Source organism: Pezoporus occidentalis, unplaced genomic scaffold, assembly GCF_034315485.1.
Source record: "Pezoporus occidentalis ecotype Australia unplaced genomic scaffold, CSIRO_AGI_Poc_V1 ctg11, whole genome shotgun sequence".
Lineage (NCBI taxonomy): Eukaryota > Metazoa > Chordata > Aves > Psittaciformes > Psittacidae > Pezoporus > Pezoporus occidentalis.
In genome coordinates this window covers 11,106,794-11,121,367 of record NW_026912886.1, presented here as the reverse complement: position 1 = coordinate 11,121,367, position 14,574 = coordinate 11,106,794, and the positions used below count along the sequence as shown (strand labels likewise).

The window sequence follows — 14,574 nt, the reverse complement described above, 5'->3', positions numbered from 1 at the left end:
CCTGACACCGTGGAAGTTATTGACAGGCCTGTAGTTCTCTGATTCCTCCTTCTGTCTCTTCTGGGGGATTATGTGTAATAGGACGATTGCAAGGGACAACTCTCAATCTTGTTCTCCTTTGATTCCTAGGACTGTTTATCTTGCAAAAATCTGGATCCTATCATAAACACCGTGACTCAGATTCTGAGGAAGTGCTACCCCAAGGAGCCTCTGCCTGTGGCGACAGTGAGAAGTTCCTATTCCTTCCCTCTTCCTGGGAATACCAAGGCTGAACCTCCATGTGAGGGATCTGAAGGTAATTGACTGAAGGGTGAGTTCAGTAAAAGCATGACACGAGAATTAAATGTGGGATCTGAGGAAGTGGAGTCTTGGCAGCCTTGTCCTGAGTTGTACAGTTAAAATCTGAGTTTTATTCAGTAGAGATGAAACTACTCCCAGGTCTTCTCAGAGCCTGGAGAATGAGAGAAGAGTAAAAGGAGCAAGGAAAAGGGGAAAAAAACCACATTCTTCTATTATCCAAATAATGAAACAAAGTAGGCATGACAGAGGCTGGAGGTGCTGTTGCTCTAACAGCAGAACAGAGACAGAGGTACTGTGCTTGTGCATGGCAATTTGGGGGGGGAACTCTGCCCTGCTTCTTTTCCAGTAAAGAATTGCAGGAATTATCCTTTTTCCTTTCCAAAATTAAAGTAGATAGCAATCATGCTGCACGAGTGAAAGATGTAAGCGCTTGCTGAAAAGCAGAACTTAAGCACAGGCATGATAGCCACACAACCCACGGAAAAGGAGAAACCGTAGAGCCTGTGGTACACACGATTTCTCTGTTGCTTTCAGTTTCATATGGAAGATGCTCAAATAATATAACAATGATGGCAGTAAAACACCCTAGTCTAGATAATATAGATTAAGAACATCCTGTAATATTATTGTAGCCAAGCAGAAAATCTCTGTATTGCTTTGTAATAGGAGTTGGATCCATATCATGGTGACATTTGTCATGGTTTTGAAAGGCAATGCTTGAGTCCAAGAGAACAGAGCTTTAAAAAGTGGGAGATTTAGTGCCAAATTCATTTATATTAAATTAACAAATGGAATCTTTTTTTAATCAGGGTTGTGGTGAGTTGTAGCTTGAAGGCGTGTGGCACACTGAAGAGGTTGTACCTATTTCTGTAGAGGGCCTGAGGAGGGGGGTATTAGATTGAATACCTTTGCCTGTTTTCTACTTCTGCAGGTGACTATGAAAGTGATGGAGAGGAAGAGGCTGAAAAAGACCTGGATAGTGAGGAAGAGGAGAGTAAGGAGGAAGTAGGTATATGAGCCATTTCATTAATCATTCACATACTGGAAAGTGAGCTTTTAATTGTCTGTTTTGGCATCCTGATAAGCTGCCAAAACACAGAATGTAGATATGCACGTCGTCCTACATAAATACACTAAACAAATAATAGAGGATACTTGAAAAAAGGAAAAGAGAAAGCATTGACTTTCATTGAAGAGAGTCTCTTGCATTTGTCTTATTAATTGCCATGCTTGTCACCAAGGATGGTGTGGGTTTGGTGGCTTCTGTGTTCTTGTAGGGAGACTGACCAGTGACTATTATAATCATGTGCGCAGTCAGGGATAAATGATGGATCTCTGATTCCTCCAGGCGTGGACCAGAAAAAGCACTTAGTGGAGAAAACAGAATTGTCATCTAGAAAAGACTAACCCTTTTTTTCTTCCCATATCAGAGCATATTTGGCTGTGCATCAATCCTAAGCAAAAGGTCAGTACTTTTAAGCCACAGCTGAGGCATTTGAACCTATATTTCTTCTTCATTTGCTGCTGCACATAGACAAATAATACAATGAATTATTCAGTAGTTTTCTGACTTCTCCCTTTGCACTCTTCCTGCCATGATGTAACTTGCAAAAAAGCCCTCTATCAGCTGAGGATGAGTGTGCAAACGTTTCTGTTGTGAAAATACACAAAAGCACCTATGCACATGTGAAGTGGTGAATGCTGCTAATAGGTCTTTGCCACATAAAGTGGCTTGGGAAAGCATATTAAAGAAATGGAGTTGCAAACACAGTCTAATTAGATATGATTGAGACTTTGTGGAAGGGCATTTTCATTACTTGTCTTGTCTTTTTCTCAAGTATTAAACTGATGTCATCCAATGAAGAAAATGAAGCTAAGAGAAAAAATACCACATTAGCTCAGTGTCCTAACCTGCCCCTGTCTGGTTTTAGCTGAATGTTACAGCTTGTCAAGACGCTCACTAAGGATAAGGTTCATACTGAATTTATCTCCTTCTTTAATTAGTCATTCATTCAGTAAGAGATCCTACAATCCTATATGTCTCTGAACTACTTCATTTTTCATAATATTTTACCAAGTGGATGTGCTCATCAGGTTTGTTTTTATTTTTGCCTAAGAGCTTGCTCTGAGTATGAGTTTTAAGTACTGTTTGTCTGGCATACTGGTCATGCATCTCTTGTGACAAATCTGTCTAAAGGGAAAGCAATCAGGGAATGGATAATGAACTTTCAGTTTACTTTTTTTGTATGAGCTATCATTTGCACAATATTTCCTGGCATAGATGTGATGTACAAACATTTTCACAGCTACATAACACGCATATCTATGCATCCTAGTAATAGCAACCAAACTTAAACTTGACTCAACACCTCCACCAGCAACTGTTTAGACAGTTCCATGAAAATCAAAATCATTACATCAACCATTTAGCCTTCCCAACCCAAATCTTCAGCGAGCTTGAAGCTGCTTATCATCATTATGCTGTCAGTGGCAAATCCTTTAAACTGACCTCATACTCCGTGCAGCTCTTCACTGGGTTTTCACCTAGGCCCTAACCGCATTTCAAACTCTGCTTTGCAATACAAGCGTGGCTCAGGATTTGAAATCTCATGGACTCTTTTGCATTTGGGCAATTTTATCATTTTTTCTTTTGATAATAGCTTCAGAAATGAGTCTATCACTAGCAAATCACTTCTTTGCTGGCATTTGGTGGGGCATACTTCCTAATGACATGTTAAATTATTTGAATAATGATGTGGATTAATGCCCACTCATCAGTACCATGTTTCTGTCCTTCTCTCTTGCCCCATCTTTTCCTCATTTCATATGCGATGGCTGAATGCTGACACAGCTCAGTTTCAGTTCTTTTATTGGATATGGAGGACTTTGCACATTTGCCTTTGACTGTGAAAGTTTCGGATGAGGTTCTTTTCCCTGATTCACTGATGGTTGAGATCTAAAAAGCTTTTTTTTCATATAAAAATATCAAGGAAGTTGGAGAGTAAAGAAGATGAATTGGGTAACAGTTTCACAGATTTTTATAAGCAGCCTTGAGATATAAAAATAAAATATAAGCAATTGGTGCCTATAAGTTCAGTTATACGGATCTGGGCCTTTCAGTTTGATTGACAGGCACTCAAAGAAACCATGTGGTTGTCTAAATGATAAGTAGAAGTGTCAAGCTTTCTAATTTGGCTGGTGGTTTGTGAAGACAATTTTGGCATTAATATACTTGGAACATTTTTTTGCTAAATAGATATTTGATTATCTTTTTCTTTGAATAAGAATATTACCAATTACATTGAGGACCTGTGCCTCTGTTTTACACAACATAAGCAAGGGAATTGATGATATGCTTAGAAATAACTAGCAATTGTTGATTATTTTGAAATCTCCCAAGCTGAGCTGCTTATAACAAGGTTCAACTTTCAGATGCTGTTAGAAACCATCTTTTCATGGTATGTCTACTTAGGTACTCAAATACCAAAACATCAAATTCCGCTTTTTCATGATGTAGTCTTTCCTCTTGTGCCTCTATTTTTCCTTTCCATAAAATGACTTTAACAGTTATAGGACTCATTAAATGAGTATGATGTTATTAGAAAGCAACAGTATTATGCAGAATATCACTTCAACAGTTATCTTGTGGGGCTGGTTTAATATACATGCTTTCCTAATTCTGCTTTTGTAGGATTATGACTTGGAGACAGATGTGAACAAACTGAGATCAAAGGCAGTTCTTGACCGACCAGAGGAAGAGCTTGGACAATATGAAGCAATGTGTCCAGAACTTTCCCATAATTTTCAGGTACTATCATAATGTGCTTTCCTGTATTTGTGAATATTCAAGAGTTTAAGAAATACTTGAAAGGGAGTACTGGCAAGAGGTAACTAGATGAGGCTATTGCAAAGGGAAAGCTAGATGTCTTACAGGACTAGAAAACCAAAGAGTAAGACTTTTTGCTATAGTTTATTGATGAGAATCAAGAGTGGAAAAAAGTGAATGATGCTGTTTGGTGCACATTCGGCTGGGTATGGATTAACAAAGCACTGTTGAATCAATTACCACATGAGAGATCTGTCAGGCAATAATTTACCCTTGCTGGGAATTTCAACTGCAATATCAAAATCAGAATGAGATGTGGAAAGTAAATACTGTCAACTAGTGTTTTTAAGGAAGTGATGGAGAAGATTGCACTGCCACTGAGTGAAATGCACAGTTCTAACCATTGTTATATTGCAGTCTGGGACAAGAAATGCACTTATTACAAGTCTTGGAATTTAGGAGACCTGAAAACCGTGATTCAAATACGAATCTGTAAAGGATCACTGGCTTAATATATCTCCTGTACACACAATTCTGTAACATTTATTATGATCATAAGTAGCCAAATGTGATCAAATTATACTGTTGCATGAAGGTGGGGTGGAGTTTTGCATGACAGAGTTGCCTCCTTTGCCCTGATGTAACATTTTATATTTAAAGAAAAAAATGCCTTGCAAGTTATCTTCCCTAATTTGTTAGAACTATTGGTTTTGGTTGGAGCTGACTCATTCCGATGACTCAATCTGATCCTTTTCGTTTCTGAGGACTACTGTTGAAACAGCTTTGTGGATAGAGAAATTCTGGCAGGTGGTCCATGGGCTGATTTTACTCTGTCTGTCTTATTGGATAAGTACAATTTTGGGAGGCTTGTAAATATTTGCTCTTTCTTCCTTGAAAGGTTTCCTCTAGAAGGAAGCACAATCTGTCTTCAGTTTCTTTTAATTTCTTCTGCTTTTTAAATTTAAAGGAGCTTGAAACAGAATCTGCGGAAAAGAAGAGCTTGGAGGACAGAACTGAGAGTCTTCTCTCTGCTCCCTCTCATTCCATTCCAAATGCTACTTCTGTGAAACATCCAAACTACAGATTGAGAAACCAAAGTGTCACAGAGATGGGACCAGATCCAGGGGAAAAGGATTTCAAAGTCCCGCTGCAGAGCTGGACAAAGAAGGAGATATGCAGATGGGATCAGACTGATGAAAAGAGAAACACTGCAGAAACAGCTCAAGAGGCAGACTCCTGTGAAGATCCAGCCAGGAACCATGTGCTTATTTTACGCCCCCTCCCAAAAGATCCTGCTTGGTACAAAACAACATTTTACCCTGAATGTGAGGCCTTGATCAATTCTATTGCTGGAGAGAGCCTGGATTACTCAGACATAGTGACAAACCTTCTGGAGAAACACCAAGGAGATATCCCATTCCACAGCCCTCGCTTTTACATAGCGAGGGCCAAATGTGTTAAGTCCATACCAGACTACAAAGACTTGGCATTCCCTGATTTCTGGGGTCACCAGCCACCTCCTTACAGCAAGCCCATGTTGGAGCGCAAGTATGGGGTTCAAAGGTGATTGTGCTTTAATATAATTACCATACAGGATTAGGAATTGGCAAAACTATTTCCTACCTCTGACATGGACTTTCCATGTGTCAGTGGATGAGTTGTGATCTGTCTGTGAGTTGCTTTCTTTGTCTCATAGGTCAAGGTGGTAGTAGCAATCCTGGAGTGAGATTTTTATGGCTTCTGTGAATCCATGTTCCAAACTGTTTCTGATTAAACCATTTATTGATAAATGTATCAATGTATATGATGGAAATCTGAGCTGGTCAAAGCTCTAACACAGATTTACTAGTAGCTTTTCCTTAACATGAGTAGCCCAAGAGCCAGAAAACACTATGAATCTGTGACCTTGGTAGAACACAAATGAGAACAAGTTCATATTAGAGATGGAGAAGACTCTGTCCTTTTAGGATATGTTTTTGCCTTTAGACTTAATCCAGTCACCTTTAGCAACAGTGGGTCCCATCTGGCTGAGGACAAATCCTTCCTATCCTCTTGGAGCTGTGTGTCTGTCAGGTTGCTTTCTGGAATCACCCTGGTTTACCCTTCTGCTGCTGTGTCCCTTCTTGCTGTGCCTCTCACTCTGCTCACTCCATGGGGTCCTCCAGAATCTTCTCCTCCTTCCCTAGCATGTGCTTCAGCTTCTGGGAAGTCTGTCATGAGCCTGAGAGCTGCAGTGGGGCAAGGTAAGTGAGCTGCTCTCCCTCCCTGCTGCCCAGCTTACTAGGAGAAGACAACATATACAGCATGCAACATGCAGAGAGAAATCAAATCAGATCTCCCCTCTGCCATATTGCTAGAGGCTACTGTTTTTTCCATGTTGTTTCAGACTTTCAGGTGAGGGGAAAGCTGTGTTTTGAAGCTGTACTGGCAAAGAAAGCTCCACTTATAATAGCTTCGTCTGCTCTATGTGCAGCTCTGTACAATGACTTTACATTTCTTTTCAGTGGTATAAAGAATTACTAGCAGATACCACAGAGGCTGGATTCTGTATTAAACTTTAAATTTGATCAATGCTAATCAAATGGCATTTGTGAAGACCACTAATTCCTGCCCTCTAGAGAGATAATGATTCTTTCTGCAGCAAATACAAAAGCTGAAAATCTTCTCTTGGAGCAAAATCACTCTACCATCTTCTCCTTGCACTGTTGCTCTAAAAGCATTTCTTTTATGACTATAATAACATGTGTAACCATACAGCTAAAATGGGAATAATCATACCATGCTTCAGGGCATAACATGGTTGTTGCAAAGGTCAGGTAGAAAATCTGGTATTCCACATTTGATCATCTTTAGGGATCAGAGAGCTCCTGTTTAATATTGAGTAGAAATTAGCTTGATTTAGAGTCAAAATTCACTGTAAGACAGACTAGTAAGTTTATAAGTTATGGCAGATATTTCCTCACAGGGCAAGGCTGGCCATTTGGGAGATTGGCATTGACTGAGAAGAACTGGGGGTAAGTCAAGCTTGACAGAATACTCTAAAGAATAGAAAATGTACAGAATCAGTCACTTAATACAAATGGCAACTTGTAATGAGAATGGAGCAGGAGATTTCTCATGGTAAAAGAACAACCAACCAAAACCACCACCACCACCATCACCAACAACAAACCAACAAATGAAGCTCACCTGGAATTAGCACATGGAAGTCCTCTTTTTTTTTACCAGTCTTTCAAAAGAATTGCCTAAGCCTCTTCATATTTCTTTTACAAGATTATCCTGTACTGAGATTTCTCAAAGTATCTTTACAATTTACCCTTTTCTTCTGTTTTTTCCTAGGGACAAAGTACTAGATGATGTTCGCCGCTTAATCCAGCCAGGTGATGTGATAGGCAGAACTGTTTTTGACTTAGATGAGCCCAGGTGAGTAACTCAGATTGAGTACTGTAGCCCGGGGCACTGTCAGTGCTGGGTTAGGTAGTGAGCTCAGTTCATCCGTTCAGCCCTGATAAAAGTACAGAAGAAATAACCTAGGAGATAAAGGCCCAACAGGAAAAATATACAGGATGAGTAGATTCTTTGTGTGTGGCTCTGGGAAAAGGATTTGTTGTAGAAGTCACTGGAGCAAGACAACCTTGAAGCTTTTTAGACAGAACAAGAAAATCTACACCTCAAAGGGACTGTATGGTGTCCCTGGATGTGTCCGCAGTGTACGTAGGGATCTGGAACAGAAGCATGCAGGCAGATGCTGGGAACCATACCTATGCATCCAGATGCTGTCTCCCTGCACCTTGAAACAGCATTTTCTACTGCAATTGCACTTCAGAGTCTGTACAACCAGTGTCATGGGCCGTAGATGTACCCTAAGCACTTACAAAAGGCTTCTGAACGCCATGCATTCAGCCTTGTGAACAGTTTCACGTACTCAGCTGGGGCTGGAAATTGTGATCCTTGAGAAGATGCAGTGCAGGGCAGCTGAGAGGGTCTCAAATAGGAAGAAATTGCATTAAGACGAAGGATGAATGACTTGGAGAACGTTTTTTAGAGGAAAAAGAAAATAGGTGAAGGACAGTTTGAGACAGAAGAAAGCTGTGAAGTTGTTAAAGATTAATGGTTTCTAAGCTTTAGAAGGAAAACATATAGATGAGTAAATGTATAGTTAATGTATAGTAATTGTATAAAAATGCCTTGTGCAATTATTAAGCTAATGGAAATAATACAGTAGGGAAGGCAACTGGAATAAAGGAATTAAAAATTAACTGGGGCAGAAGGGGGTACTGGGAAATGAAAAGAAGATGCTATTCAGAATCACTAAGCAAGAACAGAGAATGCTGCATTGGATAGGACGGTTATGGATTTGCTCACCTCTTGCTCTTCTCAGAGTCTTGCTTATTAAAAATATTATATATATTTAAAAGCCTGTCTGTTGAAGCAACCTGCTATAGTTATCTTTGCTTTGATTTATTGCAGTCACTCAAGCCCAGGTGCTCCAGGCTGCCTGACATTCTTCTCCAAGTTTGAATCGGGAAACCTTCGCAAAGCCATCCAAGTGCGTGAGTAAGTATGCCTGTAGTGGCCACATCCCATGCTGCCTTCCCACTGTGACTGCAGCATGAAACAGTGGAGTTTTCCTGAGTTTGGAAAGGGCTGGCCAGGGAAGCAGGTTATATGATACAATGCCTTCCAACACCTAGAACTCACGAAGGTACCAGGAGTGAGAAAACGGTTCAAAATGCTTTGATATGACTAACATAGTGAGAATATTCAATGATGCATCTGGTTACTGCTAGTTTGATGTTGTTTGGCTCTCATGGGATATTAGAGAATGTGATTGTCTAGCCTGCTGTCCTCAGACTGGGGGGTGTTCATGGCCACTGTCTTTTCTGGTCTTCCTTTACAGATTTGAATATGACTTAATTATGAACGCGGATGTGAACAGCAACCAGCAGCACCAGTGGTTCTACTTTGAAGTCCGTGGCATGAAATTAGCAGTTCCCTATCGCTTCAACATTATCAACTGTGAGAAGTTCAACAGCCAATTTAATTATGGTACGAGTTTTTGGGGCATTGCACTGGTTTTCTCTTCACAGGGATATCTTTTTAATGCTCCAAAGGTTTTGAACTTTCCATGTCTCTAAGTATAAGGGAGGCTGTAAATTTAATCTTATCTGCCCTGAAATCCACTGAAAGAGTTGCTTTAGGTTTGTCAAAGGACCTTTCTTTATCCTTACGAGGACTGAGGTGTAAACTGAACATTGAGACCTGGGAGAGGATTTGTAGGGAAAAAAAATGTCATTGTTCTGTGTTTAGGGACTGGAATGGAGGAAGAATGCCATTGGGGTTGGGAGAGGGGAAATAAGACAATCTGTTGGAACTGAATGAGCAGCATAGGATTGGAAAGTGCTTCTAAGATTTAAATAAATGTAGATAATCCTCAAACAAATATTCCTGATCCTTTGAGCTTATCCAGAAAGACATCTCTGCCTTCAGACCTGCTGAGACTTCTGCTGATATTAATGATTAAAAGAAAGATTCTGTTCCTTGTTGTCTTTGAGCTCCTGTCATACTTTGTGGTTCAGGAGGAAGGCAGCATCGCTCAGAAACAGGCAGGGCAAGTCTGAGCATTCAATGTCCATTTTAGAAGAGAAATTATTTCTTCTGCATGGGTTGAATTCTTAGCTGGTATAAGCTGCTTTTTCATTTGTTTCCATGGAGTTGAGTTAATTGACACTAGTTCTAGACCCAACTCAGAATGTTTAATAAACCCCTAATATCAGACTTTGCATTCCTCCGGGGCCCTGTGGATACAGGCTTTGCCATCACCAGGAGAAGTCTCTCAGGATCAATGTACCTAAAACAAATAGCCCTAGGAGCTGGAATGATTTGTCACTTGTATTACTGAAAGTGGCTGGATGAGTGGCATAATGAATTATAAATCATTTGCTCTTTAACCCTAAGGACTGGAGTTCAAGTACTCGTGTGGATCCCAAATCAAAATTATTTCCCCCCCTCCCCCTATAATATTATTCTACTTCCCTGAATTACAAGCCAATTCAGTGTGGTGTGTCTGGAATTTTGACATCCTGCTGTAAACCCCAACACAACCTCTGGTACAGCCACCAGCAGTTTCATAGCTAGAGATTCTGGCTATTATTGTAGCAGCATAGAATGGTTTGGGTTAGAATGGACCTTAAGCTCATCCAGTTCTGACCCCCCGCCACAGGCAGGGACACTTCCACTAGACAAGGTTGCTTCAAACCCACTCAGCCTGGCCTTGAACACTGCCAGGGATGGGGCAGCCACAGCTTCTCTGGGCAACCTGTGCCAGCGCCTCAGCACCCTCACAGTAAAGAACTTCTTCCTTATATCTAACCTATTGCTGGAAGGTTGCTTGTTATCCCCTAGTTTGGCTGTTGTCAGCATTTATAATCTCATTTTGTGCACCCAAAATTGTACATAACTCAGATGTTCAAGCGTGCAATGAAAAGTATATTTGGAAGAAAAATGTGCAAATACTATCCAGTGTAATGAAGGAGGCTAAGCCATGGCTTGCTTTTGTGTGGCTTGTATGTGCAATTGGCAGTTAAAGCAATTCTTCTGTGGGTTACTTCTGCTGCTCTGAGAGGGCAGGGAAGCTCTAGCTTATCTGGCTTGGCTGAGCACAGCTCACTACCCCTTCCAGCACACGTGTATTTACACACACTGTTGGTCAGAGATGCTGTTTGTTTGCTACATTCCCTCTTCATTTTCCTGGGCTAATGCCCATGCTATAATACTAAAATCCTCCATTTGTGACGTAGTGCCAAAGTGCCATGGGAGGCAGTATTTTACAGCTCCTGGTTACTGATCTGATTTTTCCCTTCCCTTTTGCTCTTGGTCAGATGGCACTGTCTAACTTTCAAATTGGCAAAAAAGGATATTTAATGAAACAGATGTGACTGGGAGCAGAGCAAGTCAGGAGGTGCAGCCTCTACCTCTCTCTTTCCCCCTTTTCCACTCACGCTACTGTGGGAAACAATGAGATTTCTATGATTCATCAGATGTCCATTTTGTGTTTGTTTTCTAAACCTGGATATTTCCATAGGTAAAGTGAAAGGAAAAAATGTGGTTGGTTGGTGGTTTTTTGTTTTGTTGTATGTTTGTCGGGTTTTTTAATTAAAATGAGATGGCAGACCAGTATCAACCATCACTCTGAGGCAGTCTGGGGTGTGTGTCCTTGGGATTCATAGAGAAGAATAAGAGCTGGCATCTGGGATGTTGAGAGCACTGCAGACTCTGAGCCTTACATCCCTTGCCTGATGAACTGGGCTTCTGGGCAGGCCTGTATCTCTTGAAACTCCCTGTGGCTTCTGTTCTGGAGCCAACACAGAATTGCTTCTTCTATGTGGCTCATGGTGTTGGTTCAGGAAACAGCAAGAAGTCATTCCTAGCTGTAGGCTACACAGCCCAAAGTCAGCTGGAAAGGCATTTCTGCCAGTAGCCTCGCTAGCTCTTAAAGCGTTGGGACAGTTAACAGAAACCCAAAGGAAGAAGGGACGCTGAAAAGCTGCTTATGGAAATATGTGATCAGTATTAATGACTTTCAAGCATCACTTGCTCCCAGCACAAGAAGAGTCAAGTGAAGGCTCGGGGTGGGGGGGCAACTTATCAACATGCATCAGTACTTGAAATGGTTTTTTTCTCTTTTGCACACGTTTCCACAGAAGTGCCACCAGCATCACTGCTGGTCTCATCCATGGTTATACTGGGTCTGTTGGATTTGGCTGAGAGCTTCCCAGGCAAGGGCAAGAGCATTACTGTACCTATAGAAGAGCAGGCAGGTGTGGAAAGAAAAGGAATAGGAATTTGATACAAAAACTGCCTGCAGATGGGCTGGCTTCGTGGAGCTGTGGGTAATGCATACTTGGGTCAGAGCAGAAAAAGCCTCCCTTCTGCCTCAGGGCATGAAATGGTAATATTTTGCAGGTCATGAAGAAGTCATCTTCTGATATAATATGGTGTAAAGAATAGATGTTATTGTAATCAACATTTATGGCACCTAGGTACTATTTAGGTCTACTGTCATGTTTAAAACCTTTCAGTTTTGCTTGCTACTTTCTGAAGGTATGGTACTGAATGCTTATCTAATGCTGTGGTAGGATTAAGGTTTCAGTAATGGTGCAGCCAAGCATAAAATATTGGACTAACCAAATAAGTGATCTTGTTGGTACCTTCATTTCTATTCTTTTCTTTCCCTTCCTCTGTTTGTAAACAGAGCAGCTTGAAGTCCTCCTTTGCAAAGGCCTGTAAGATAATTTATTTTCTAATGAACTCAATTCAGCCTATTTCTTCTGGAGATGCTTTTTTTACAGATATGGCTGTATCAGAACAAAGCTTTGGGAAATATATTTACTTTGCATAAACTATCTGCAGAGAGAGCAGAAGCAAAATAATGATGCTTCTCGTTTAGCCTCTTCCTCCCCACCCCTGTCTTCTCCAACCAGGGTAGCTGGTTTACTTGAAAATGTCTTGTTTTATGTAGGCATGCAGCTGGTCATGTATTCAGTGAAGGAAGCTCTCCAGGGCAGACCTCGCTGGCTTCGGGCAGGCCATGATATCTGCTACTACAAGTAAGCACATCCTGGGTGAATGATTTGTGGATTTCTTCCCCCTCTCCTCCCCTCCTGTTAACTGTATTGATGTTGTTAACCTCTGACCACCAGTGCCACCTGTTTCAAATGTCTCTAAATTGGTGCTAGTTCAATGTGTTATATGCTTCCACCTTCAGAGAACAACTGTAAGTGAGATCTCTATATTAGATGCCTGGGGAGAAACAGGGCATGTGCAGAATTAACTTCCCTAGGAGCAAGGAGGAGGAAAGGGAATGGGGAGTGCTTGAGCATGCTGATGCAGCCAGGAATACAAGGAAGTTTAACCCAAAGAGGTTGGCTTTTCTGCTGATCCAGGAAGAAATAAGCTGGATGGGATCATTGTTTTATCTTTGCATACATTGCCTTTTATAAGATATGTAGGAGCTGAGGAGATAAAGAAAGGGTTAGCATATACACAGGGGTGTTTGGGGGTGTTTACGCATTTATGTACATACACATACATAAATATATATGTAGAAATAAACATAGACAAATACACAGTTATTTGTGAATCTATGTCTAGACCTTAGTATCTTGATGAGCTTCCCATCCCTGCAAAGCTGGAGCTCCAGTCCTAGAAAAAAACTACTCTTTGGATCATGCTTATTGGCACCATGTAGACCTTATCCTGGTAGCACAAACAGTAGACATTAGCCTTATGTGCTGTCCCATGACAACTTCTGTCTTTCTACTGGAGCCAGGCAACAGGGGCATAAAGGAGTTCTGACAGGCTCAGTGCTGACATTTATGCAGGGTCCCTGTTTAAAGCTTTTTCTGCAGTGTCAGAGCCTCAGAAGAAAAACTCCAGATCAGTCTTATCTTTAACTTGTATCTGAGCTGGAGCTTGACTCACGTGAGAAACATTCCCACTCGGGTACCTCATTTCCATGCAGAAAACTGATCCCTGTTTAATTCTGGATATTACAGTCAAGGGAGACAAGTGCAGAGCTTGGAGTTTCAGCAGGTTGAATGAACGCTCTTTTACTTTCTCAAGGCTGCCAAAATGCTATCCACAACACTGATTAACTATTTTAAAGATGACGATTGAAAGGGCTTTCAGGATTAAGATAATTGCTGTGCTGTGGATTAGAAAATCTGTGCAGAGTTGAAGGCTGGGGAACAGAATAATAGAACAAGAAAGAAGCTGGTGAAGTTCACATACTTCATAATCAAATACTGCATCATTAACTAACTATTTTATCCTGGCCTTACCTATCATGACCTGAAAGCTGGGGCTAAGAATGCCCAAGTGACAAGTTCTACCCCTCCTTTTTTGTTCTTCTCATTATTTTTTCTATCAAGATTCCTATTCACCAATTTGCATCACTTGGTGTCTCAAGACTCTGAGTATTGCCTTAGGCACTGCATAAACAAACTGATATTCTGGTCCTTGTCCTTAAGACCTTGTAGTTGAAGCTCAGGGTCTGGGCTACCCAATGACTGCAAACAGGCAAGGAAATATCAGAAAACAGAAAGGTGCTAACACAATTAACAACAAGGATAATTGCCTGGTATGGTAAGTAGTGTTGTCAGGACAAAGCTGAACTTTTCTGATGTTCTAAATGGAATTCCTTCCCTCATGAACTCATGTGTTGAGGCTGATTTTCTTTAAACTGATGTGAAATAATGGGGTTTTGCTTTGTAAGACATTTTCTTTGTGTCGTAGTTCACAGTTTTGCTGTTCGGTTCAGAGGTGGCTCTGCTTACAAGTGGATGTGATGAGACAATAAACTCTAACAATGACAGTGGGGTGCCTTCCAGGAGTAGCAGAAACTCCAACTCTTGTTGCCACAGGAAAAGTCATCCCGAATCTCTGTT

The 14,574-nt window shown here is 41.0% G+C and overlaps 1 protein-coding gene across 3 annotated transcripts in view; it reads left to right on the top strand.

Moving 5' to 3' along the window:
- The window catches only part of AGBL1 (AGBL carboxypeptidase 1), a 287,819-nt gene that overhangs the window by 62,804 nt on the left and 210,441 nt on the right, over positions 1-14,574 (top strand). For all 3 annotated transcript variants that reach the window (XM_062630796.1, XM_062630816.1, XM_062630805.1), the window contains 8 exons: positions 130-295; positions 1,232-1,305; positions 3,992-4,108; positions 5,094-5,689; positions 7,466-7,549; positions 8,597-8,683; positions 9,027-9,175; positions 12,648-12,735. In XM_062630796.1, the coding sequence (XP_062486780.1) occupies positions 130-295; positions 1,232-1,305; positions 3,992-4,108; positions 5,094-5,689; positions 7,466-7,549; positions 8,597-8,683; positions 9,027-9,175; positions 12,648-12,735 (1,361 nt within the window). The remainder of the gene's footprint in view (positions 1-129; positions 296-1,231; positions 1,306-3,991; positions 4,109-5,093; positions 5,690-7,465; positions 7,550-8,596; positions 8,684-9,026; positions 9,176-12,647; positions 12,736-14,574) is intronic.